General features: G+C 40.3%; 3 protein-coding genes across 11 annotated transcripts in view; 2 read left to right on the top strand and 1 right to left on the bottom strand.

The window, feature by feature from the left end:
- Positions 1-18,317, top strand: part of MAMDC2 (MAM domain containing 2) — a 66,040-nt gene extending 47,723 nt beyond the window's left edge. For 2 of the 3 annotated variants that reach the window (XM_080371690.1, XM_080371689.1), the window contains 5 exons: positions 10,239-10,332; positions 11,992-12,144; positions 15,652-15,911; positions 16,992-17,076; positions 17,379-18,317. In XM_080371690.1, coding sequence (XP_080227816.1) covers positions 10,239-10,332; positions 11,992-12,144; positions 15,652-15,911; positions 16,992-17,076; positions 17,379-17,440 — 654 coding nt within the window. In that variant the 3' untranslated portion in view covers positions 17,441-18,317. Of the gene's footprint in view, positions 1-10,238; positions 10,333-11,991; positions 12,145-15,651; positions 15,912-16,991; positions 17,077-17,378 lie in introns of those variants that run through there. The other variant, XM_080371691.1, reaches the window with a different exon arrangement.
- LOC308056387 (uncharacterized protein) overlaps positions 1-22,874 on the bottom strand; it is a gene marked incomplete at its 5' end in the record, with an annotated part of 29,672 nt that extends 6,798 nt beyond the window's left edge. Inside the window, 5 exons of one of the 4 annotated variants that reach the window (XR_013924807.1) lie at positions 14-5,615; positions 7,425-8,003; positions 12,670-12,751; positions 20,232-20,330; positions 22,273-22,843. Coding sequence is in view for 3 of the 4 variants with exons in the window: in XM_080371710.1 (XP_080227836.1) it covers positions 7,805-8,003; positions 12,670-12,751; positions 20,232-20,330; positions 22,273-22,702 (810 nt within the window). Of the gene's footprint in view, positions 1-13; positions 8,004-12,669; positions 12,752-20,231; positions 20,331-22,272 lie in introns of those variants that run through there. The other 3 variants (XM_080371710.1, XM_080371712.1, XM_080371711.1) reach the window with 3 other exon arrangements.
- Positions 22,875-22,941: 67 nt separating this feature from the next.
- The window catches only part of SMC5 (structural maintenance of chromosomes 5), a 52,063-nt gene continuing 50,361 nt past the window's right edge, over positions 22,942-24,643 (top strand). Inside the window, exon 1 of one of the 4 annotated variants that reach the window (XM_080371685.1) lies at positions 22,942-23,104. In XM_080371685.1, the coding sequence (XP_080227811.1) occupies positions 22,998-23,104 (107 nt within the window). In that variant the 5' untranslated portion in view covers positions 22,942-22,997. The remainder of the gene's footprint in view (positions 23,105-24,643) is intronic. The other 3 variants (XM_080371686.1, XM_080371687.1, XM_080371688.1) reach the window with 3 other exon arrangements.

Here is a 24,643-nt window from a genome sequence, read left to right as displayed (position 1 = left end):
GCCAGATTCTTAATCGAGATTTTGCTTGCCTTCTCCTTCCAGGGTTCTTTGTTATCCAGGATTAATCCTAACTAGGTGAGCTACACCTGCAAAGTGAAATAGAGTTCCCCAAGCAGTACAGTGGGGAGTGGAGTATTTCTTCACAGCCTAGCCCCTGTGGGAGCCCTTGCCAGGCATAGGGCAGTGTTGCCCTGGTGTCCTCAGCTGTAGTTACAGTATTAGTGGAGATTTCACCCAAGGAGCTTTAATGAGAGCCGGCTCTGTCTTGGTTTCTCAGCAGGCTCCGCATTCACTCATTCATGTTTGTTTGTTTGCTGTGTAATTCACATCACCATAGTCAGTTCCAGATTTTAATTAATCTAAAAAGTCTGTACTGTTAAGTTCTGGTCAAAATGTGGAGCTGATCCTACTTTCCTAAACTGAACCACTGGGTTAAAATACAAAGGCAGAAGTCAGTGCAATTTAAAGCAATGGACTTGAAGTATTTGCAACATCAGTTGGAGAGGTCACTTTGTAATCTCAGCAAGTTAATAAGAATAACATAATATTTCACATTACCTCCTGATTAAGTCCTCAAGCTGCTTTTATCCCTCATCTCTGCTCTTTTTACAAAGACTGACTTTTACACAAATGTGTGTAGGCGCTACTTCTGCAGTTATCCTGATTTCTGTAGTGGGTTTTCACTATGAGTCATCTAAGGAGGACCAGATGGATCACTACATGATGACACAGATAAATCCAGCTTTTTTTTCATTGTGATGGTACTATGAACATATGAATGAAGGCTTATCTTGTGAATCATGTATTTCTTAAATCTTAAGCATTTTCCCCACTATAAAGTCATTTTTCAAATGGCAGCAGTTACTGAGTTTAACTTTTCTTGAGGAAAAAAAACCCAACATTTTTCTTTGAAGTAAGTACACTACAAAAGAAAAAGTTCACCAAAAAAAAAGTTGCCTAATGAAAATTTCAGTCCTAATTGTTGGCTAGTATTTTCTCTCTGATATCTCATACTATAAAAAGTTGATGGGATTTTTATGTTCATATTTTTCATGCATAAAACATAACAGAATTTCTAATTCCCTTTCAACTGAAAGATATAGAAAAAAAACCCAAATTTTATTACCACCAAGCAAGAGCATGGTAGAAAAGTGTCTCATAGTACCATCGCCAAATACTTGCAGAACAGTATTTTTCTATTTTTTTTTTTTTTTTTTTTGTGAAATCACGGAAAGGTATTGGTTAAATGGACAAACTTATAACATACTTTTGCCATCTCCTGTTTACATATTTCTTTATTCCTTCTAAAAAGGTTCAGTAGCTTGTGTAGCATAATATACTGTATGAATAGTGATGACAGCTGAGCATGACTGTAAAAGATTGTTTATAGCCCTGGAGGTGGCAGGGTTTTTTAGTATTACACATTTACATGGAAAATCTTTTCCAATATGAATTTATGAAGAACTATTTTTATGTTTTCCTAGAAATTAGTATATCTAAACCACTTGTAAAGTAGCTTGCCTGGTATGGAAAGCTTTCTGTGAATGCAGCTGTATACATGTCTGTAGTTACCAGTCTGTAGGCAGTAACAGATGGGGAGAGCAGCACACAGGAGAATAAAGAAGTCAAGGGAATATCCTCGCTGCCTCTGAGCCCAAAGTTCTGCAGGAGGGAAAAAACCCTGTGCTCTGCAGCAGGAGGTTTGTGTGCCTCTGGCAACTCTCATAAGCCTTCAGTGAGTCTTTCAGGTCTTGCGATGGGAAAGCCTTCTTTCCCACGGAAACAAGTTGCAGAATGTTTCTGTTGAGGAAGCATTCCTCACATATCACAAAAATTGAGATTTATTGGGCTTTAGAGAGCTCAGCATGTGTTCATCATATCATAGTTCAGACACCCCTTAGCCAAATAACTGTGTATTGGGGGTGGGGGGTGGGGCATATGGAGTTCTACCTTAGCCTTGGTTTAAACCTATTCTCTCATACTGTCTTTCCTCCTGCATTGGAAGATTAAATTAAGTTTAAAATAGGGATTAAGTTGCAGTTTTGCATATGTAGTAGATGCCACTGTTTTGTAATGTATCAGGCATAAGCTATGAAGTGCTGAACTTTGTATAACAGTTTTATGGTTTTCATGATGGCTGTGTATGCATATACACAATCAGTTGATAAAGTTTTCCTTAGATAAATAGTACATGGAAGACAGTGGGTGAAGTTCTGAAGCATGTTAATATGGCAAAGAATATCAAGATATATATATGACTGAGAAGGCAGCATACAAAAGGCAAAGGATGCAAAGTTTAAGTGTGTGTCTGCTTGCCATGAGGCAAGGGTGAAAAACTGGTGTAGTTACAGGTTGCTCATTTGTAACATTCACAGGTAGGCTTGAATGACATTATACAGTGAACCTGATTCTGGCTTCTCCTTGCAATCTCACGCTCAACTCTTAAACCTTAATGCTTTACAAGTCCTCTCATGCTTTACTTTGTTTCTTGTTTTCTAAGCCAACAGAAGGAAATGAAGGAGCACTGTGTGGCGTTGTATAAACACTTAGGTTAGGTATCTGTACAGATGTGTCGCTCTACCTAGCACCTAGTGAAACAGCTGACAAGGAACACTCATTTCAATGGCCGACTTCAGTGTAGGCCAGTGGTGAAGGTTCATCAGAGCATGTTTTGCCTGACAGCGAGGAGTGGTGGGAATCAGAAAGTCAGAGATTACACTTCAGGCTCTGGAGGGAGAGAGTATAGAGAAACGTGAGAGAAACAAGCTCATTGAAGCTTGACCTTTCTTGTCCTGTCTTCTCCAACCTGTCCTCACATCTCTTGCCTCCTTAGTGATGCACCTTTGTCTTATCTATCCTGCCCCATAGGCAACAACCCCCTCCCATTCCCCATCTTACTCCTGTCTCCTCAGCTCTGGACAGTCCATTTTTTTCCTTCTAATCCTGTCCATGTCCTGGTCTGCTGCCCTGCTTGTACCATATGTTACGAATTTTAGTTTTCCAGAAGCTAATGACTTGACAGAAAGCACAGTTCTGGCACAAAGACCAAATCCTGACACTTTTCATTTTCCTACTCCAAAGCCTAGGAGTGCCCAAACTTTTCAAAGAATATTTTAAATAGGGGCAAAATAAAACCTTTTTTCCTAGACTTGTTCTTGGAAATGATGGAACTGTTTTGGCTTAAATCTTCCAAAACAACCCGAAGCAAGGACCCAGCATGGAAAGTCTGAGCTGAAGTCACTGCATCTTGGCAAGGTTATAAGCAAGTGAAAAACAGTCTTTTCATGGAATGAGGTGGTCTCAAAATAAGATAGGGCTACCACTTTTCCAATAATATAGATGTGGTGGCTGACATGCCTTTGTATTGTTTTCCAAGGTGCATCATGTCTAGACTTGGATGATAAGAAGTTGTAGGCATACACAGTAGTAGTCTGGCAGATCAACTTCTTGGTTACTGGGTGTGACCTGTAGATTGGGTCATTGCCTGTGGAAACAGTAAACACTCTCCTGGCAGTTCTTTAACAGCAAATAAAGTCAGCGAGGAAGTTGTCGTGCACCTTTGGCTAGGGGCTCCTGCAGGTTGTAAGGATTCTGCAGCCAGAAAACAATGGTTCTAAAATACCTGATTAACTATGTCCTTCATCTTTCTGCTAATACTAGTCCTAAGGCTTTGAAAACAATATAAAATCCATCTGATATGTTTTAATTTTGATAACATATTTATTTGTATCAGGACAACAAAAAGACCCAGATGTTCATCTCTTGGTTTGTGTAATGGTTTTTGCAAGTTGTTTTTGAATTAGCTAACTGCAGTCTGGCACAGATTTTTGGCTTGAGTTCAGTGAGCAGGAAATGTGAAGCTGGCCAACAGGCTTTAATATGACACTTTGGAAACACCACGTTGAAAAGGCTGGGCATGATCCAGATAAGCAAGTCATAAATGTTTGTATACATATATATGTGTGTATATGTATGTGTGTGTCTGTATATATCAGTATCTATTTGTGTGTACATACTGCAAATACGTATGCAATATAATGCTAGCAAGAAGGTGGGAAATTTTAAATCCTGATTTCCTAATCTGTACTTGAGGCACTCTCTCTTTTATTTAGTGTAAGTACCTGTGATCCTAGGCATATACAGTATTGGTTTTGTACTTTCTAGAACCTAGGGAATAAATGTGAGAAGGAATAATAAAATACCTCCTAACACTTTTTAAAATAAAGTCATGCTTTGTTGTATAAGCCTCTTAAGGGGCTATATAAAAATCTGAGTCTGAAATATTTAGATGCTTTTGATCTGATTGAATGTGCTGAAACTGATCTTCCACACCAATATATGTTAGGAAGATGTGAGAGCTAACTGAAAGAAAAGTTCACATATGGCATATGTAAACTGGAGATGCTCACGCGCACTGTGGAGCTAGAATCTGCATTTTAATATTGTGTGTGTGTGTGTATATATGCCACCATGGACATATACTTCTTTTATGCAACTTCCCAACAAAGTTAAAATGAAGGTCTGAGTGCATCTACTTACATCAGTTCTGTTCATTTCTGCTATATTTAGTTCACCATTCTGAACCTCAGGTTTTGAAAAGCAAACTTATCATGTTTTTTCCATTCATGCAAGTTTTTGCAATGTTACCTAGCACTGTAGTGCTTGAATACCTCCCTAGAGTTCAAAAACAAATCCTCAGAAAGGTTGCTGGCATCATAACAGTCCACCCTACTTCCACCAGAGTGGTTGTGGCAGCATTGCTTAGGTTTTCATTCCTGCTGTCAACTTTTCTTCCTTTCTAATGTTTTTTTTTCCTGCCCTTACTAAGCTTAGTTGCAGCTGTGAGAAAGCAAAATCAAGTGACTGAGTGTGGAACTTCAGTATTTACATGTTTTAAAAAAAACACAAAAGGGAACACTTTTTCAGGAATGACTAAATGCTGAAATCCTTTACTGCAGGATGCTATGGAGGCCAATAGTATACATGCATTTAAAAAGAGATTAGGCAAATTCACAGAAAATAGACCTCACTGTGACCATAAACACAGTGGTACAGGTGTGACCTCCAGTTCAGCAATTTCTTAAACTCCCTGGGAGCTGAACGTAATGCAATGTCATGAACAGCTTTATGGTTGTTTGGTTTCTTGTACTGTTTCCCCTAAACATCCATTAGCATCCCTCTGCCTTCCTAGGGCTTGATATGAGGGTCTTTGGACCTTTGTTCTCACATCATCACTGTGATGATGCTCACTATTAAGTTATTCTAGCATTCCTTTTTGCTGCTGCAAAATTTGTGTCTCCTGCTTGTCCACCTAAGTCATGGGTAAATGACTAAAGCAATCTTGCGTATATGATGAAGTCGTAGATCCCTGTGACAAAGTCAATAGTATAAAGGACACAGTTCTCCAGGCAGGTACCAAGCTGAGAAGGGAAGACATCCTAGTTCTGTCTCCTCCTCTGAAAAACTCTCACTTGTGCCAAATAAAGGAAGGAGCTTCTTGGTACTGTTCTGACCAACCCTTGATCAGTCTTCCCACAGTAAGGTATGCAACCCAAAGAGGCTGAAAGAAGCTGCAGTTTTGTGGTACGGCCCTTCTGTCCTTACTTCTCTCACCCCTAAAACAAAGAAACTTCTTTAAGAACAGTCACTGGAAATACCTTTTTAAAATAAGAACATTAGGGTCTTGAATAGTAGGATTAATATTGCAAAATGTGAACCCCACTGTCTGTGGTGTTTGATATACAGTTATGGAAACAACATACTGGAAACTGTAAAAATTTTTCGGGTTAGTAAGCATTACCTGGGTGGCCTGCATTTTCACAGTAGCTAAGCAAGGAGATACATTGCATGAACTATTACATACCTTCTTTTGATATCTGTGTTAATTAACTGACACTTCCTTTTTTTGCTCAGTTTTTGTTCTGGGTACTTAATGCTGTGATATTACAATGCCACATCACCTGACAAGACCCCTCAGTCTAAAGGCAATAACCCTTCCCTCTTACAAAGAGAGCCAAAGAAACTGTTTCACTTTGAAAAGAGGATAGAACCATAGTAGTGGATTTCTGGAGATCTAGGAGGACCCTGAAGGACAGCTGAGGATATTGGTGTCCTGTATACATTTCTGTGCAGCCAGTATTCTCTCCTAGACAGTGCAATCCAGTGAATGTAGCTGTAGCACTAACAGCCTGTGGCCCTAGGTTATTCTGTTAGCTTTTCTCTTTCATTGTTTGTTTCTGCAACCCATCTGCCCTGGGACAGGAAAGATTTTAAAAAATATTTGTTCCAATTGTCACAAGTTTACTACTAGTCTTATCCAATTATTTCTGTAAAAGCTGTCATAATTCATTATTTTTCCTGCAGAAGCTCATTGTATTTACATGGAAAGAAATTGAACTTGCCTGGCAAGTGACAGAAGCTTGCACACATATTAATTTTGGCTTAATAGCTTACTTGCATTTTTGCCTTGCATTTCTAACTGTTTAAGCCAAACAAAACCAAGGCATTTAAAATCTAGTTGAATTAAGGTAGTTATAAGTAATTTGGGCTACACTGAAAATACTTGTATTGAACCGCCCTGGAACTATCAGAATTGTTCTCCCATTCCCTGTGCTGGTGAAGGTTCCCTGGCTTACGTGCTTATACAGCTGTGTACCAAAAAGTCAGGCTCCCTGTTTTGTGAAAACATCTTGACCGCTGCTTTGTGTCGTGCCACACTTCTGTTTCTGGTGCTCAGATTATTTTTGGATTTTGTATTTGTACACTGTATGGAAGTTACAACAGTTGCTTCTTACAAAACCCCACCTCAGCCTCCACTATAACTGCCTTTCTCCTTTAAGAAATTGAACATAAATATGTGTCTAAGTGACAGACTGAGTTTTGTTTCTACACCGATACACAGTATATAGTTTAAACCTAAGAATATTCACAAGGGTGGAATCAGGTAAATTCGCTACAGAGACATAGCTTGCTTTTAAGTCACCAGATTCGGCTGCTGTCCCAGTTTTTCCTTTGTTTTGGCTGGTCTGGCTGTCTAATTAAGCAAGAGCTATACTTTCTGGGATAAACAAGTAGCGAAGAAAATACACAGAAATCATAGGGGTCTGGGGGCATCTTCTTTTCTCCTGTTCTCAGTCCAGCTCCCTCTGAACCTTGTTTTACAAGCTTCCCCATTAGTCCATCATCACACTGGAGGTACCCTACTGCACGTTCTACTTTCTTCTCCTCCAAAAGCAGGTAAACTTAATACGCGTAAGTTTTAATTTGCATCTACTTGTAGAGATGCAGAGTGCTAAGGATGAGAAGTCCCTTCTACCTCACACAGTGTCTGCAGCACAACCCAACAACGTGTCATGAAAGAAGTGAAACTTTTTTTTCTTGCTCTACCAGCTGTTCTCATCTGGTGTTGCTCATCACGGACATACCGGATGAATGCTGAGAACTGGTTATTGATACTTTCGAGGCTGCAGGCCAGGAACATTGATTAACCACCAGAAAATAAATAAACCAGCTTCCAGAAATCGGGGCAGTGATTCGGAAGGGAACTAATGCCGTGGCTGTGTCCTGTTACTGGAAAAAAAAAAGAGACATGAGAAGAAAACATGTTTTATTTTTCAGTAACACAGGCAACAACTGCCTGCATTTGATAATGTTTTTAATTTAGCCTCTAAGATAGCATGCAAGTCTAGAAAGATTTTGTTACCTAGTCTGAAACAACTAGTTTGTTGTTCATCTGTCATGTTTTATGAAGTGTGAGTTGAGCACAAAGATCCCCCTATTATCTTCTCCAAGGCCTGAGATAACGTCATAAAAATCTCTTCTGGAAGAACTGACCTAGGAAATATTTTAATTCAAAACAAGAACAAATGTAGAGCATCTTGAGATTTGTCCTATCTAGACTGTAGAAAGGATTTGGAGACCTGATGTAGGGTGAAAATGAGTAGTTGAATAAATCCAGATTGACACAATCTTGGTCAGTGAAGTTCGAACAGTGAAAGATGTCCCTTTAAGATGAAAGAGGAAATTTAGGATAAAAGAAAAGTAAGTAAGTTTGACTTGTGAGTAAAAATATCTTCTGCCCCGCTGCTTAAAACTAAATCAAGAATATTACAACAAAATAAGCTGAGAGGGCTATGACCAATTTCAGTACAATTGCTATAGCTAATACTGGAAACTCCACATTCCCAAGCACAAGCTCCCCCACTGCACCCCCGTGCAATTATACAGTCTGCTCATGGCAGCATGTCACTCAGCACAAACGGCAAGTCGAGAATTAGTAATGCTAAAGCTACAAAAAGATGACAAAGCTGAACAAGTTTACAAGTGTCCCTGAAACAGATCAGTCCTTTGACTGTACAAAGCCTATGGGTTCAGTGGCCTTTGAGAGACCAACAGTTACTGTTGTGATGCTTTTGAAATGGAGGGCTTTCTGCAGGATCCAGTGGGTAATTACATACCTTGTATGGAACAAATTATTGCAATTTAAGAATAAAGAACTTGATCTTGCTCCCAGTGATGTCAATAGGAAAACATCACTTAAAATACGATTCCACAGTGTGGAAATGTTGTTTCACAAACGAGGAGTGACCTCACCCTTTCATGTGTGGTTTTCTTAAGATTCTTGGGTTTAGGACTATAATATGTCTTTAGTTTATTACAAATGTTCACCAGAATGCATTTATTAAAAGTCTGGTGAATGACGTCCACCCAACGTCAGTATTTATTGTATGCTTTATTCCAGGAGATGCTACCATTTTTCATAGATTGTGGCTGTTTCCTGAGAATGAACTTAAAAAACAGGAAACAATTTTTGTCTTTTTAAATCTTAAGGCTAAGACAGTAGCTCTACAGGAACAAAACAAAACAAAAGTGCCATTTTTAGGCCACTATACACTGAGCAGTTGTGCATACTGTACGGGCACTCCTCAAGTCCACACCTGTAAAAGTTTACAAGACAGATTATCATTGTTACCAGGATTGGTAGCACTGAATGGAAAATGGTTTTGAAAATTGCTCCATCCTGGGCAGCGTAACCCATATGTGCTTCAAAAGTTTAACTGTAGTTATGTCCCAGGCTGTTTTATAAGCAGATGGGTAAATAAATACTACATAGCAAAGCAATCTAGCAAAATCTGGTATAATGACCATATTGAAGGTGTTACCGAGCCTCTTAAAAGAGGACATACTAAATAATGCATGAAGGACTTTTAACAACCTTTTTGTATCCTCATGAAATTGTCAGTCAGCATTTAACCTAAAATATGTAACTGAGGTGTTTACGGTTGTTCCAGAATATTAAACTGTTAGAAGTGACACTCATCTGTCTCTAGTCACTAGCTGAGACCTCATCACAAAGGAATTGTTTTGAAAAGCTCCTCCCAAATTATGGTCATAATACCAGTGGTCAGACTGATGGTTTGCAGTAGTTAGGCAAAGAAAACTGCCAGCAGTATTTTTACAAAATAAACTTTATTGTGTCTTCTATAATTTGAACAGTTCTGCATCAACCTTGGGAGAAAGGCAGGTGGAAATCTCAGTTTCTTTACATTTTATTTTGTCATCTCATGAGTGGCTTGTATTTTCCATGGCAGAATTAATGTGTAGTCAAATAAAACATCTTGGACGCTATTCTTAACCTTCACAAACCCAGATTAACATTGTGAATGATGCTTAGCATTTCCAGCCTCCTGCTCAATGATACCATGACCTTGTGTCATTTCTGAATAATCACATTTTATGCAGCAATTTCATCTCATCTCTGTTGTTCTTTGTTTTTTGCCACAGCTATTTCTGTTGGCCATCACTCTGCATTACTCTTTCAAATGTATTTTTCCATGGATAAACCCTCCTGGGTTTAAGGGTAAGATAGCTGAGGACATTTAAACTGTTACTGTTTTTTTTGGGGGGGGCAGGGAACCACAACAACTTCAGTAAGTCATCTTTTCTTATACACTAAAAAAATGCACTCTGCTACTAAAATGGAAACTACATACAGAGACACATTGTTTGCCTGTAAAAGTGAGAAAGCACTTTCTATTGAATGAAAACGTACGTCTAAACCCCACCGGATTTGAAATTTCAGTTATTGGCAGTATTAGTATGTGCCAAAACAAAGCGGATTCATCATTTCTGTTCTGTAAGTGTCAAAATTGTTAGTGCTTTTGGAAAGATCTAAAATTTCAGACTCTTAACAGTGCCAGCTTTTATTAGATACCTGAAATTCCCTTCATGTATTGCAGGTTGTCTTTGTCAGCTGGTGTAAAAGCTTCTGGGACTGTGGACTTGTGGCATTGGATGATGTATCATTGAGCCTGGGAAGCTGCCAGGCTGCTGGTAAGACCATGTATATTTGTTGTAAGAGCTTTTTTTTAGTAAGAGTTCATTGCATACCTTCATTTTCTAAGCCTATTCTATAGCTGCCTTCATCCCACTGTGGTTTCTTTTCTTTTTACAGTAAGTACTGCATAAATCCCATTTTTGCAGTAGCATACATACAGTAAGGACCGGTTTTTGTTCACAGAGGTACCAGCTAACTCCTAATTAACTTCACTGACTCCAGTGCAGTTGTACATAAGTGAGCATTCTTTTGGGGGCATTACAATTTTTTAAAAAAATGATAGTCCAACTAAGGAGAAAGTAGTTTTCAAATGGCTTTTAGGGAACCAGGAATGGACCCCAAAGCAATCTTTTCAAAACACAGCATTATTCTTTTTAGTCCAGAAGTACAGTTGTGCAAGGCCTTATAAGACGCAGTCCCTTTATCTGAGCTGCAGCTCTCTAATGAGAACAAAGGAGCCTAACTCTGCCTCCTGTGGTGGGGACGAACTGAATGTTTTTGAGCCACAATTTACCCTCTGACATGCACAGGCTAATCTCCCTAAACTTGCCCAAACTCCCTTTTCTGGGGCTTTTTGAGGTTTGACAATGCAACCATTGTGTCCTAATTTGGAAACTATTCTTATGAGACAGGCCCAATCTATAATCCCATTTTTCTTCAGAATAAAGCCATGCCTTTGAAATGGTGATGAGGCTGATCTACCATGCCATTTATATTCCCATGTAATAATAACTTTTTAATGACCTCTTTTGATTGGATTTCGTGCATTCAGGCAGCTAACTGCTAAAGAACAGAAAGATGTCACCTGTATAAAAGAAGATGCTATTTTTCTAAAGTATTTCCAACATTTGTCTGTATTGCCTTTCTGTAGTTCCTAAGTAATTTGAAAAGGAACCAAAGGTGCAGAACTGATACTTGGGTGTATAGTCATACTGGGACTTGCCACTGATGGCAGCAAAAAAATGCCTGAAAAATGCCCCAGAGTATGTGAGGCACCAAATCTTCCTCCCTTTCAGAAAGTAAAAGCAGCTCAGAGTGTCTGCTCCTGAACAGATTATAGCAGAAAAGCTGACAGAAGCTTCCTGGAAAGCACCTGAATTGTCATCTTTCCCTTCTTCATCATCTAATAGAATTTAAATAATGAAAATACTCTAGCAATTGCAGCTCTGTGGTCTGGTGTATTTGGTATTAGAATCTTGTGCCAAGGGAACATTTGAGAGCTAAATGTGGTGTTTGATTTCAGATCACAGAAACTCCATTCTTTGACAAGACACATTTAGTATGCATTTATACATGCTGAAGCTCATTACACTGATTGGGGTGCCACAGCAGTGAAGAAAATTACATTGGTAAAGCCTAATGCGGATTAAGAGCAATGATGTGATAATAAACTGTACAAGATTTTTAAAAGAATACTGGTACATGTTAGTGAGCCAGACTAGGGCACAGACTTTCTCAAAGCTGTGAAGAAAATGAAATTAAATTTCGCACATTGGTTCGAAGCTACGTTCTATAAGCTTGTGACTACTCTTGAGTATCACTAGGTAGGTATAAGTGATTTCAGCAGGTGAGTGAATGCCATACATTAGTTGTTGAATCCCTCCATGTATCTGTCTAATATATTTGCAGTTTTAGGCAATGTCCTTTCCTTACAGATCTATTGCTGCCCAATCCTGGAGAGTGTACTTTTGAAAAAGATGAGTGTGTGTTTACCCAGAAGAGGAGAGGTCGTGGGAGCTGGCACAGGTGGAGGGGTCCAACTCCCACATCATACACTGGACCAAAAGGAGATCACACTACTGGGGTAGGTGAGTTAAGCTCCACATTGAACTTCCAGAACAGAGATAGATAGTCAATCAAAAAACCTTTGAAATTATAACCTAGAACACTGAGGAAGTTTTTACAAATGAAGTAAAAATGTTTCTTAGGGATCTACAGATGATTTTGAGAACGTGATGTTTAATCTGAATTGCCTGCAGAGCAAGTGGGCAATTGGGTCTTTGATTTCCTAAAGTAACCCTTTCCTTTAGGAGAAAAAAGGACAGGATGACTCTCTACAGAAAAGCCTTCTCCCAAACCCCTAGCTTATGTAACTATTCCCTGAAACTAAAAGGCAAACAAGTGGTTGGGATCTCTTCAGCATGAACACCTTCCTGTTCAAACTTAGAAGAAAACATAGATACTAAAAGAGGTACCACGGACCTTTTCCCTTGAAAATCCACTCCATAACCCCAGTTGTGTAATTTAAAGTATTTAGACAAGCGGGACCCCCATTAGCATGAGCAAACACACAGAAAACTGCATCAGAATTGCCCCCACATGGGGGGCAGTACCTGGTTGGTGGCTTCTGAAAATGATGAACTGCATCACTGCGCTGGGTGCTGGTGTTCCTGCAGGAGAGGATCTCAGTAGCAACTCCCAAGTACAATGGATGAAACTGCCTTAAGGTTTGTGGCCTTTAAATGCTTACATAGGTTTAAAAAGGCTTTTGAGGCCTTTGGGTTTGCCCTCCTTCACAGTGGCTAGCATTCATTTGACAAATTACACAGTCAGTTGCAGACAGGCTGGTTTATGCACAGCAGCCATCTCTCCAGTCTGTTAAAAATTTTAACTGGATTACAAGGGCAGTTGGCCTGCTCAAAAGGCTCACGAAAAGCTATAATTATTCTGTCAACTGTGACTGAGTGTAAACCACATTAAATATTGTCAAATACAGTTATTTGAGCTGTGCATGTGAAGTCTTGCTCTATGCAAGCTTGTAATTCAAGTTACTCTGGAAAACAGCTTTGTTTCTAGTTAATAAAATAACAAATGTTTCTAGTTAATAAAATAACAAATGTTTTGCCTTGTTTCTGATCTCTTTATCTATAAAGATAGGCTTCGTGCATATTCAGCAAAATCTCCCTTTCCTATCTCCTGGTAAAATTTCTGTAATAGCTGCCTCCTGAGCAAGGTATGGAAATTGACTAGAGAGATGTAAACTCATGGCGTGTGGGACTGTACAGCCAAAATCCTGCATGTGGAATTGAGAGTGCAGATGGGAGTATTGCTCTTCAGCTTGAAATTTCAGATCACCAAGAAATTATGTTCTTCCATTGCTAATTCTAAATAGTACTGTTTCTGTGTAGAAATTTGAATAGCCTTCAGAGATAAGTGAGTTTTAAAGCTTAAAACTTCTCTTATGTATTATGAAACAAAACCAAGAAACATTACCTATAAATCTGACCATATTCTGACCAGATCTGTTGGCTAAGTTAAGTGGAAAATGTAGGCTATCCACAAATCAAGAACATTTTCCCAATAATGATATCTTTGTACTGTGGAACGACTTTCAAAAGGGAATATTGAAATTTGTGTGCCTTTTCCATTTAAAAATTAGATGACATTAGAGTGAATTAAATGACATACTGTGTGTAATTGCTGCTGTCCAGTTCTGCTGCATCAACTAGACATGTGATCACCAGCTGTTAAATAAGTGAGAATTTTTCCTAATGGTTTTTAAAGGTAATTTGACAATTTTTATTTTGCAAAGTGGTTGAGACTGTTGGAGAGGCATCTGTAGGCCACCTCTGTATTGTTTGGCATACCTTTCTTTTTCTATAAAATACAATCTAAAATTATTACATTGCATTAAAGTTGCTCCTTGTTTTGGTAGCTAATCAAACTCAATTCCATAAAAGGATTAAATGATAAATATATTTTATCCTTCCTCTTTCAAATACACTATATATCAGCTCTTGTGTTTCCAAGGACAATAACCTTCTCCTTATAGTAGAGCAACACTTAAGAGTTTCTTGCTTAAGGGAAAGGATGGGTTGATAGCACAATTTTCTTGATTTCCAAGGTAGAAACTGACTTTAGACCTATTTTCAGTTTATGTAGATCCCCAAGTAGTCTGAGAATTGACGCTGATAGCTCAACTTTAGAACTGGTGAAGCAAAACAATCTTTAATCCTGGCCTGTGACAACATTTATGCCTTATTTCACACAAGTCTTTGCAGCAAGATGTGCTGAGAAGTACTTGGATCTGGATTCACAAAACCAAGAGCTGATCTAGTCTTTCCAACAAGTTCATAATACGATTCAGGCCTTAGAACTAAAGGCAAATTATTTTATTATACTATAGTAGGTACTTGTAGGTTTTGATTTTTAACTCAAGGAACTTTTAAGCACAATGAACATCAAAATCCTTGCAATGGCTTGCACTAGGTTTGATATAAATAGCCTTGAGAGTTCTCCAAAACACTGTACAAAATTATCTTTTCTTTACAGACCTACAGCTTTAGATAATGTTCCTTTCCCCCATTTCTCTCTACTGCTGCTCACCACCTAACTACAACCTAGGTTAGAGGGGATGTCTTCAGCAGGGGTTTGTGTAGGCAATAGGACTTCTGAATCATGAGAGACACCCTGAGCATCCACTGGCTGGCTGTTCTTGCTGCTCTCAGCCTTTCTTCTGCCTTACTGATCCTTAGGAATCCCCTCTCCCCAAGGGAAATCTCACAAACAAGCTGGTGGCAGCAGGGCAGCTTGTTTTCTCCAACACCACAAAAAGGGAGCAGTAGGACTGCATGAGGTGCTGCTGCAAAATCTGAGTTCACTGCATGCTGGTGGAGTGTGCATCTCCAGATACAGAACAGCTGCTGTATTCAGCGGATGCGACTTGGGGATATTCCTGTTTTCCGACACACCTGAGTTTGCCCCAACTGGAAATAACCAAATGATGGATTGAGGTGGGGGGAGGGGAGGGTATTAATTTGCCTGCCACCAGTTAATGACTAATTTTTCCACAGATCAGAGTTCATGACAATCTTTCATGGATTCTAGAGAGTCCAGTTTTCCTCACTTGTGTCTTCACATCTTTATTACAGAAAGAAAAATATTATTGATGTCATATGTGATATAAGAGGTATTTCAATTAATTTGCTTTGTTAATAGCATCAGCTCCAACCATTGCCTAAACTGTATCCTAGGATGGACACACAGCTGTCTCTGAATTCCACTGTCAGAGTGCATTCCTGATTTAAGAACAGCTATGATTTTTTCTTATTTGTGTTCCTTTCTGTTGCTGTTATTTCATCAGATATAAACAAATTTTTAAGTGTTCTTAGATTAGCATTCACAGATATTACCATTATTACACTGCACGATTATTACAGTATCACAAATATTACCGTTCCCAAATGTAAGTCTACAGCATAAAAATCTTCATCAAAATTGTTTCATAGTTTTTTTATATGAGTATGTTGAGTGTAATGAACATACTGATAGAATGTATTCTACTTTGCTAATATTAGCTTGTGTATGTTTTTAAGGATACTACATGTATATAGAGGCATCCAACATGGTCTATGGACAGAGAGCATACCTAGTTTCAAGATCACTAAGAGGAACCTCTGGGAAACAGTGCTTAACATTTTTCTATCACATGTATGGAGCTGGGACTGGATTATTAAGTGTTTATCTCAGAAAAGAAGGTGATGATGAAGAGATTCCTTTGTGGAGGAGGACGGGGGAACAAAGCATCTCATGGCTAAGGGGACTGATAGAGTATGAAAGTGATAGAAACTACCAGGTAAGAAGAAACAAACAAAAAGCAGTCAAAAAGGAATACGGAACTGAACAATGTGCTGGTTTTGGTTTGTTTGTTGTTTTTTTTTTTTTTCTAAATAATATTAAGATGTAGATAGGATTGAATGGATACCTGAACAAGCTGAAGTAACGTGTAATTTTTTACAGATGAAAGTAGGGAGGGAATTGTTAAAGACATGCAAGTATGAAAATAGTTCATTAATTCAAAATTATTTTTTACAAGTATTTAAATGCTGTTTCCCCATCATTTCTTGTCAATAGTGATATTTTTTTAATTAGCTCACTTGTGCAGTTGCTTTTCTTTCAGCTGTCTAAAGCCCAGTCTAGATTTGACATAACCACTAAGCTGTGATAAAATGGCTGCTTCTTGCAGGATGGTCTTCTGAGGTGGCAAAGGCAAGGGATGATGCAAAGCTACAGCTCTGCCTTTGGTTTCAACAGCGCCACCGTTTCACTATTGCCAGAGGCAAAGCCTGCTTCAGCTTCTCTGTTAAAGAGGAACCTTAAACTGCTATTGAAACCACACTGGGCACAAAACTGCACTGATCACTAACCAAAGATGTTGTGTGGGTTTTCTTAATCACATTGCCTTAAAAGCCTAGAAATCAGTTAGGAAAAGAAAAAAAAAACAAAAACAAATCACAAACAAACCACAAACTTCTACTAAAAAGCAAGTTTAGCTTCATCAGTAAGACCACATGATATTGTAATGCTTTTTTTGCCCCCTCAGGTCTTGCTTGCGTATGGGCAACACAGTGATATGTTTGGGCTGAAAAGCAAGGCAGCAATGCCACATTACTAGAGATAATCTATCAGTGGTGTGTAACACACATTGATTTCTTAACGAATTGTGAAAACAAATTTGCATCCTTTGGCATTGCACACACCCAAATTCTCTGCCCAGGGCAATCAGTCCAGTGATGGTGCACAGAAGTTTCTTTCTAAGAAGCAGGTTTTCAGGAGACACTAGATCCTTGAACAGACTGCATGGGTATTATTTTTTTTTTTTAATAAGTCGTTTCCTCCTGTGGGATTCATGAAAAGCTGTGCCTTACCTTTACAGATTATTTTTGAGGCGATCCGTGGTGTGTCAATGAGAAGTGACACTGCTATTGATGATATTCTGTTCCAGGCAGGACCCTGTTTAGGTATGTTTAAACATATTTCTTTTCCTCTTAGGAGACACCTAGCAGACAGGTGGTAATTCTTCCCTTGAATTCCCACTGAATGGTCTGAACTTAACTGTCATGCTGCTGGTTAGTGCAGAGTTTTTGTTTTCTAGTAAGATGTGAGACCACTGTCAGAATCTGGACTAGTAAAGATGCTCTAACACTTTTTAAAATACATATGGCAGCCCCATCTACATCCAGCATGGTATTACATTCTATGCATTCTTATGTATGGTAAATATACAAATAATTACAGTATTCCCCCCTTCTTTCTATTCTAGAAGTGGAAGAAATTCAATTCTCATCAGGCTATCCTGACAACTTAAACGAAATTGAGTACTAAATACAGTCTGCTGAAAGGAATGAAGGGCATAGAAGATTTGTATGTGAAAAACTCCACAAACAGCCTACTTTAAAATATGTTTTAAGTAAATACCGGACTGGTTTGAATATACACCAATGTATAGGAAGAACTCAGAGCAGTCATGTTCCTCGCCTTTGCAATGAAGTTATTAACTCAGGGCTTCTTAGACTTTTTTTTTTTTGGTTGTTTGCATGAGATATCAGTTATTATATAAAGGCTACCCATTTTGCACAGATCATTCATTTTAATGGCTTTTTTTTTTAGGAAAAAAACAACCTTTCTGGTATGTAGGTAAAAAGAAGAAAGTAAAGGTGCACAATTGCAATCCAATATTGTGTTATCTTAAATCTGCATTCAGTGAATGTTTTGTGTTGGGTATACAATGGGTTTTTGTTAAGGATATTATGAATATTTTGAAATAATAACGAAAATAGTATTAGCTACTTGTAACAGCCTACAGGTTAAGTGCAATTATTCATGATGACAAATCTCTCTGGGAAACTTAACACTCTGCTGGCAATTTGTTGTGGTTTTGTATTCTTTTACTATAACAAGTATATTTGTTGTCCTTGCCAATAACAAACTCACTTTTAGTGTTCCAGTATAATACAGTGTAAGCTGCTGACATTTTGAACTATATGAAATGAAACCCTTGCCTATGTGTCTTGTGCATTTTTAAATAAATCACTTTGTACAGTCACAGAGAATGTACACTTTACCCAACCAAGATGCCTTGCATTTATATTAATAGGAAACTGAATTCACACAACATACTAATTCTTAAGATTTATATGTTTGTGTGTAAGGTTTTGTTCTGAAATTATTGTAACTTCCTAATAAAATTAACTTTGAAAATAATCTTATTGCTCTGCTTTAGACTCTATAGTTATTGGTGTAACAAGAAACAACTGAACCTAATATAATAGCCTGAATTCAATACTTGGAATATGAAGAGAATGAAATATGTGAGTCACGTCACCTAAGACACCTGACAGAAAGCAATCTGATCTGCTGCAGAAGTTCCTGTATTGAGCCACAGAAATTATTCTTACAGCCACCACATTCAAGCTGTTGCTGCAAGATGTGAGCCTTGAAAAGTGGAAATACCCTTTGCTTCTTTCAGAACAAAGTATACATTTTCCCTAAACAACCTATAAGGATCAACAGCACCTAGGACAATCTAGCCCCTTGCATCTTTACTAAGTTTTCATTTTGGAGACACAAACAATTGAAGAGATAGTTCAATTAAATACATTCAGTATTAATGTGTTTATAAGACCACATAGATTTAAGCAGTTTACTATTTTCTACAGATTGAGGAAGAGCCAAAAGGTATTGACATCTTAACTGCCTATCCTAGCTACCTACAGTCCCCGTCAACAGCTGGTTATGAACACACTGCTCTTGCTATTATTCTGAAAACAACAGCAGCCAGGAACAATGGACAGTTCCCTAGGAGTCAAAACAGTTTTACAGTTGTTCTGTAAAGCGTATGCTTTGGTATCAACATTCAGATCTAATTATCTAAGGAGAAAACAAGTGAAAATTAAGTGGTTAAAATAATCAGGCTTGATGGTTCTCCATACTTCTGCTGGGACTTTTCTGTAAATGAAATGAAGCATGAGGTGTAACTACTGGATTCCTCTTTCCAACAATGTATGCAACTCTGCTTCGCTCCATCAAAGTGATCAGATTTAGTCTGATATGAATAAGAACATAAGCAAAGTACCCTATCCTGCTCTCCACTGAGTGCTCTCTAGGGACCTCACTGGTACAAGGATTGTGTTGGTACCATTGAGGGTACTATTTATCCATAGGGTGTGAAACATTGTCCTGACTGCAAAAAGAAAAGTCTAAGTTCTTCCTTCAGTAGGGAACAACAGCACCATTCCACCCATTTCTGCTGCAGAAATTAAGGAACAGAGGGAAAATTTGAAAGGTGGCTTTAAATTACTTCAGTGCCTGCTGGATATGGGTTTATAGAATAGGAAATTCACAGACTAGTGAAAGAATGCCACAGCACATCTGAAAACTAGGGAAGATGCATTCGCCACTGGCAAACTTCAGTTTTATCATGACATAAAAACCATTCCATCAGCTCTGTCCAAATAGGAAACTCTCCATGCAATTAATTTCTGACCTGGAACCATTTTTTTTTACTATTTGTTCCTTTCCCACTGCTGTAGTAGCTGTACAGGGACAACAGAGGGCAAAGAACAGTTCTGAGACTTGCTATACAAGGCCTGTTTACTGTCTGAAAACTTCTTCAAAAGCTACTGGAGAATCTACAAGTAATTGCTTTGATCCCAGTTGTGGCACAGTCCATAAAATGGAAAGGAGAAAGAAACCTTCAAGAGCAGCTATAACTCCCCAAACACTAACAGCCTTGTATTTGATTGCTCTAAATGTAGCTTTGTGCTGAAGTGGAACTGAACATGTCCTGATATCAGAGGAACAGCCCTTTTATTGCCCTCTTGTTCAATACTCTTTTTATCCTTTAAATGTCTTCCACTAAGTTGACATTTTGTCATTATCCCCATTAATATCCACACAGAGGGCCAAATTCAGATCTCAGTTACGCCAATGGAAAACCAAAATAACAACATAAAATTTTATCACTGTTGTTCTATTTACACTAATGTAAATGAAAATATTCTGGCTAACTAGTGCGTCACATCAAAATAAACCCAACATAAATCTAATTTTACAGTCATGATGCTTCACTAAGGCAGCTCAAACTGAGCACTAAGAGAACTGGCATTTTACCTACCTGGACTGGAACACAGCACACAAGTGTGACAAGTCCACACACAAGAGGCCCACTGCTCCGAAAGGGCCGCTGCATAAGGCTGAAGAAAGCACGCTTTTCCTGCAACATGACACACAGTTAAAAGGTTCTACCCTCACATTTTGAAAAAGAGAAAACACCAGTCTCATCCTACCTCAAACAAAATGCTGGATGTCATTATGTCAAATTTACTTAATTTTACCATTTCCATTGGAAAAGCATTTTAATTTGTGATTTAAAGTTTCTTAGTTGCTTAACTTTCAACACTCCTTTACATTACTTGGATCTATATTCTTGGCTATTTTCTTCCCATCCTTTCTCTGTTGTTCTCCTGTCTACCTCCTGCACCTTTCCATTTTTCCCACCTGCATACGTTTTTTCTGAACAGTAGCATTTTGGTCTCTTTCTTGGCCAACTACATATTTGGCTGTGTTCCTTTGATCACTGCTAAGTACTGTGTTACATCTTCCTGCTCTTACATTCTGTATTAGCTTTTACATCCTCCCTCTCTTTTTTCAAGAACTCATCTTAGTCCAAGTAGCGCCTACTTTGCAGCCTTCACAATCTCCTTTTTCTAGCTCTTACCAGCATCCATACTCACCAGATCCTGGAAAATGCTTCCTGACAAATTCTGGGAAAACCATACCTCTTCAGCAATCTCTATTGGAAATATGTTGAAATGGTTCCTTAATCCACCACCACCTCCTCTTTTGGCTGGAAGTCACTTCTAGCTAATTACTCCAGTGCTACCCTTTTGGTCTGCAAGCTTGAGAAACAACTGATTTAGGAGAATACAATTTTTATTACTTACATAACACATTTTCAACTAATAAATCAATTAATAATATAATTAATGAACAGACACACCCGTGTTGCTAATATACAGTGATACAATTTCACACTCTATTACACAGCTATTATCACAAATCTTTTGAATTACATACTTTCAATCTTATTATCCTGACCCTTGCACACACACCCACACCCACCCCAACAGTACAAGGGTGCATTTCTATGTTTCTTTATTCTTCTGCACCAAGACTTCTGGACACGCACCTGGTGGAGAGTTCAGTGGGTTATCCAAAGTGGCTGTCTAATGTCCTGGTGGGCTTGGACTTGCAGATCAGCTTCACTACTGTCTGTGGGCATCTGCACTCTTACTGCTGGAGCAGCAGTCCCCTTCATTTTTTAACAGAGCTTAATCATTCTTCCCCCATGTACCTGGAACAACCTTTTCACTGCCCTTGTATCTCCCCTTATCTACCTGAATTCCTCTCAAAAAAGCAACCTAACAAATTACTTTTTCCACATTGGTCCCAATTCTGCTACATCCTTACCCAAAGATGCTGTACTGATGTGTTTACCATGGCAATTTTGGTCTTTTCAGGGTATTACAGATACAGTTGCTTAGGTACAGGTGGCCTTGCAAAGCCTCTGCATGCCAAGTAGCTGGTTCATATCGGAAAAAATGTTGTTTTCCTTGTAAACTTTCTAGGACAAAGCACTCTAGGTATGTATTGATTCCTTTACCTGGTTCCACTTAAGCACAATCTGTTTCTTACATCTGTCTTTTTCAGCACGCTTAATCAGCCTCCTGGTCTCTCATAAAAGCTGTGGCTAGTTATGAGGCCCTGTGTTCCAACAGGAATGCTTGGTCTAAGAGGAAAAAATAAAGCATGTGGGAAAGGTAAGGCACCTGCGAGAGCCTCAGTGACACTGGTGATTGCCCTGCAGTCAAGGTACCAAAACCTCACACACGTGCGTTCCTCTAGGATCATTACTAAAGGACATTTATATCTTTTTTAAAGGATGTCCGTTTCCAAAGGACATTTCTATGCTTTTACAGACCTCCTGATCTCTGAAGTAACACATATAAAAAATGTTTTCCCCGTTGTTTTGTTAAAAATTAAGAAAAACTAAGCAAACCCAGGCAGGTGCCAGAATAGGCACACAAGAACAGTTCGTTGGCTTGGAACCCAGGCTCGTCCCCATGAAGTAAGGGGGATATGCAGAAGGTGCCCACCTCTGAAGCAGTGGACGCCCAACTGCTCGGCTGTGCTGCCGCCTCGTGGGAAGGCCGCTAACACCGTTCCCTCGCGCCGCGTTACCGCCCAGCCGCCGGGGAAAGGCCGCTGGCGGTAGCGGGTGCTGACAGCCGAGGCAGGCCCCGAAGCCTGCCCAATCCCCTCCCAACCCGCTCCGGGCAGGGACCTCCAAGAAGTACGCCAGAGGCGGGTCCCGGTGCCGGTCGCCCCTCTTGTGAGGGATAAGCCCTGCGCAGACCGCCGCCAGGGGCACAGCGCCGGCACCGGCACCTTCCCTCCGCGCGCGTCCCACCGCAGGGTGCACCGGCCGGGAGGCGCCGTCCTCCCGCCGCAGCACCCACGGGACGTGCAGCCCGTGAGACGGGAAGGGATTCCTCCCGCCCGCCGGGACGCACTCAGGCCGCGCATTACGCCCTGCGTCCTCCTCAGTACTGGGGGGCACAGCCGCGGCCTCCCACGCCCCCGTCGGAAAGCGAAACCGACACCACAGCCTCCCCCCCGCGCCCCTCACCGCCCGCTCTCCTCCAGCCAAAGGGCAGCCGCGCGACTCTCTGCGAGCCAATGAAAAGCCTCGCCCCATCAGCCCCGCCCTATCAGCCAATGAGGGCGCTCCGCAGTTGCCCGCCCTTCCTCTCCGGCTAATAAGAGCGAGGCGCAAAGCGCGTCTTTTTGGCCGGGGCTCGAGGAGAGCTCAAGTGGGAAAATGGCGGTGGTGAGCCAGAAGAAGCAGAAGATAAGGCTCGGCAGCGCTGAGGCGCGCTCCCACTTTGTCGAGGGCTCCATCGTCAGGATCTTCATCGAGAACTTTCTGTGAGTGAGCGGTGGGCGCTTTCCCGTCCTGGGTTGTCGGCAGCCGCCGCTGGCTGGCTGTGGGGCGCCTGCGGGCGCTGGGGCGCTCCTGCCCGAGGTCCCTGCCGTCTTAGAGGTTGGTGGCCAGCTTGGGCGGCCTCGGCTTCCTTCCTCACCCTATTTTAAAGCGGGTGTGGCGGTGGGGACTTGGCCGTTAAGTCAGGAGGGCCAACCCTGGAGCAGCGGGCTAGCGAGGCAGGGGCGCGCTCGCTGCGGCCATTCTCCGCTGTGGCGCATGGAGCGGGGAGGCGCCCTCGGTTAACAGGGCTGATAAGGCCTTGGGTGCCGAGGTGAATCGGGGCTGGAAGGGGGAGTGCGGGAAACTTTTTTTTTTTTCTGGAAGATGATGCCTTGCTTAGAGGGCGGAGAGAGTCTGCTGGGTAGATTGCGAGTCCCGTAGGTTCTTAGTGCAGGATCGCTTCCGTGGGGGTGCGTTCCCCAGGGGTGGTCGTGTCGGCCCGTCTACCCGAAGGTGGTGGCTCCTGTTGACTGTGTCGGCCTCTGCATGCTTTTCTTTCCTCCCAGTTAGGTGATTGTCAAGTAGTGGAGGGGAGAGTGCACAAGACGTTCGTAGGGCAGCGGGCCAGGCCTTGGGAACCATCAGGATAAAGTGTGGTGTTACCTTTTGCACGTGCTTTCTCCGGTTTCTGTGTGTGGGGACACCGTTTTGTTGGGAGCTATTATAGTTACCAGCAGAAATTTTCAGGCCATTTTCTTATGGCTGGTACGCTCATAGCTCCATGTCAGCCTCGAAAACAGTTTTGAGTAGCGTGGTTCATGAATCAAGCTATAGATGCCAAATGAAGCTTCAAACATAGTAGTTTAAGCCTCGGCATTAAGGGTTCAGGTACCTTCTTTTCCAGGACTACGTGGGTTATGCTATTGTGTTGCCATTAGCTGCTTTGTGTTTCTTCTTTGGTGTTAGTGTCTCAGTTTTCTTTGCATTTGGTACAGTGTGGGAACAGAACAGCCAGCGGTGGAGTTCGTTATGAATGTGGAATGTTATTTATCATAACGATATTAACAGTTTATTATTTATGTGGGTTTTTTTTTGTTTTAACGATATTTACATGTTTGGGTTTGGTCTCTTCCTGTAGTTGCTATTCCAGTAGGCATACCTGATGCACATGATGAAAGATCTCCAATACAATTAAAAAAAATCACTAATAACAGGCTAATGATTTAGGTTCTTATAACTCAAGAACACTACTGTGTTATTATCAATAGGACGTTCCACAGGCTTCTTGTAGAGCTTAAGGCACAAGTACCTTGCAGAGGTTAGGCACGGGGAATCTCTGACTGCGGTGCAGCATGCAGCTGGAATTAAATGTAACAGGCTTGACTTCACTCAATTTTCTTTCTGTCTTTTTTCTTAATTGTAAAATAATGGGATGTCATAGTAAAGTCAATAGAAATTGTCATGTGGCTGGATTTCATTCTTTTTAATAATTTCTTTTGAAGAAAGTTGTAAATGCTCTGGCTGATAGGAATGTATTCCTT

The sequence above is a fragment of the Falco punctatus genome (genome assembly GCF_963210335.1).
Source record: "Falco punctatus genome assembly, chromosome: Z".
In the NCBI taxonomy this organism is placed as follows: Eukaryota; Metazoa; Chordata; class Aves; order Falconiformes; family Falconidae; genus Falco; species Falco punctatus.
Note: the sequence above shows the minus strand (reverse complement) of the source record. Positions and strands in the feature narration are given on the sequence as shown.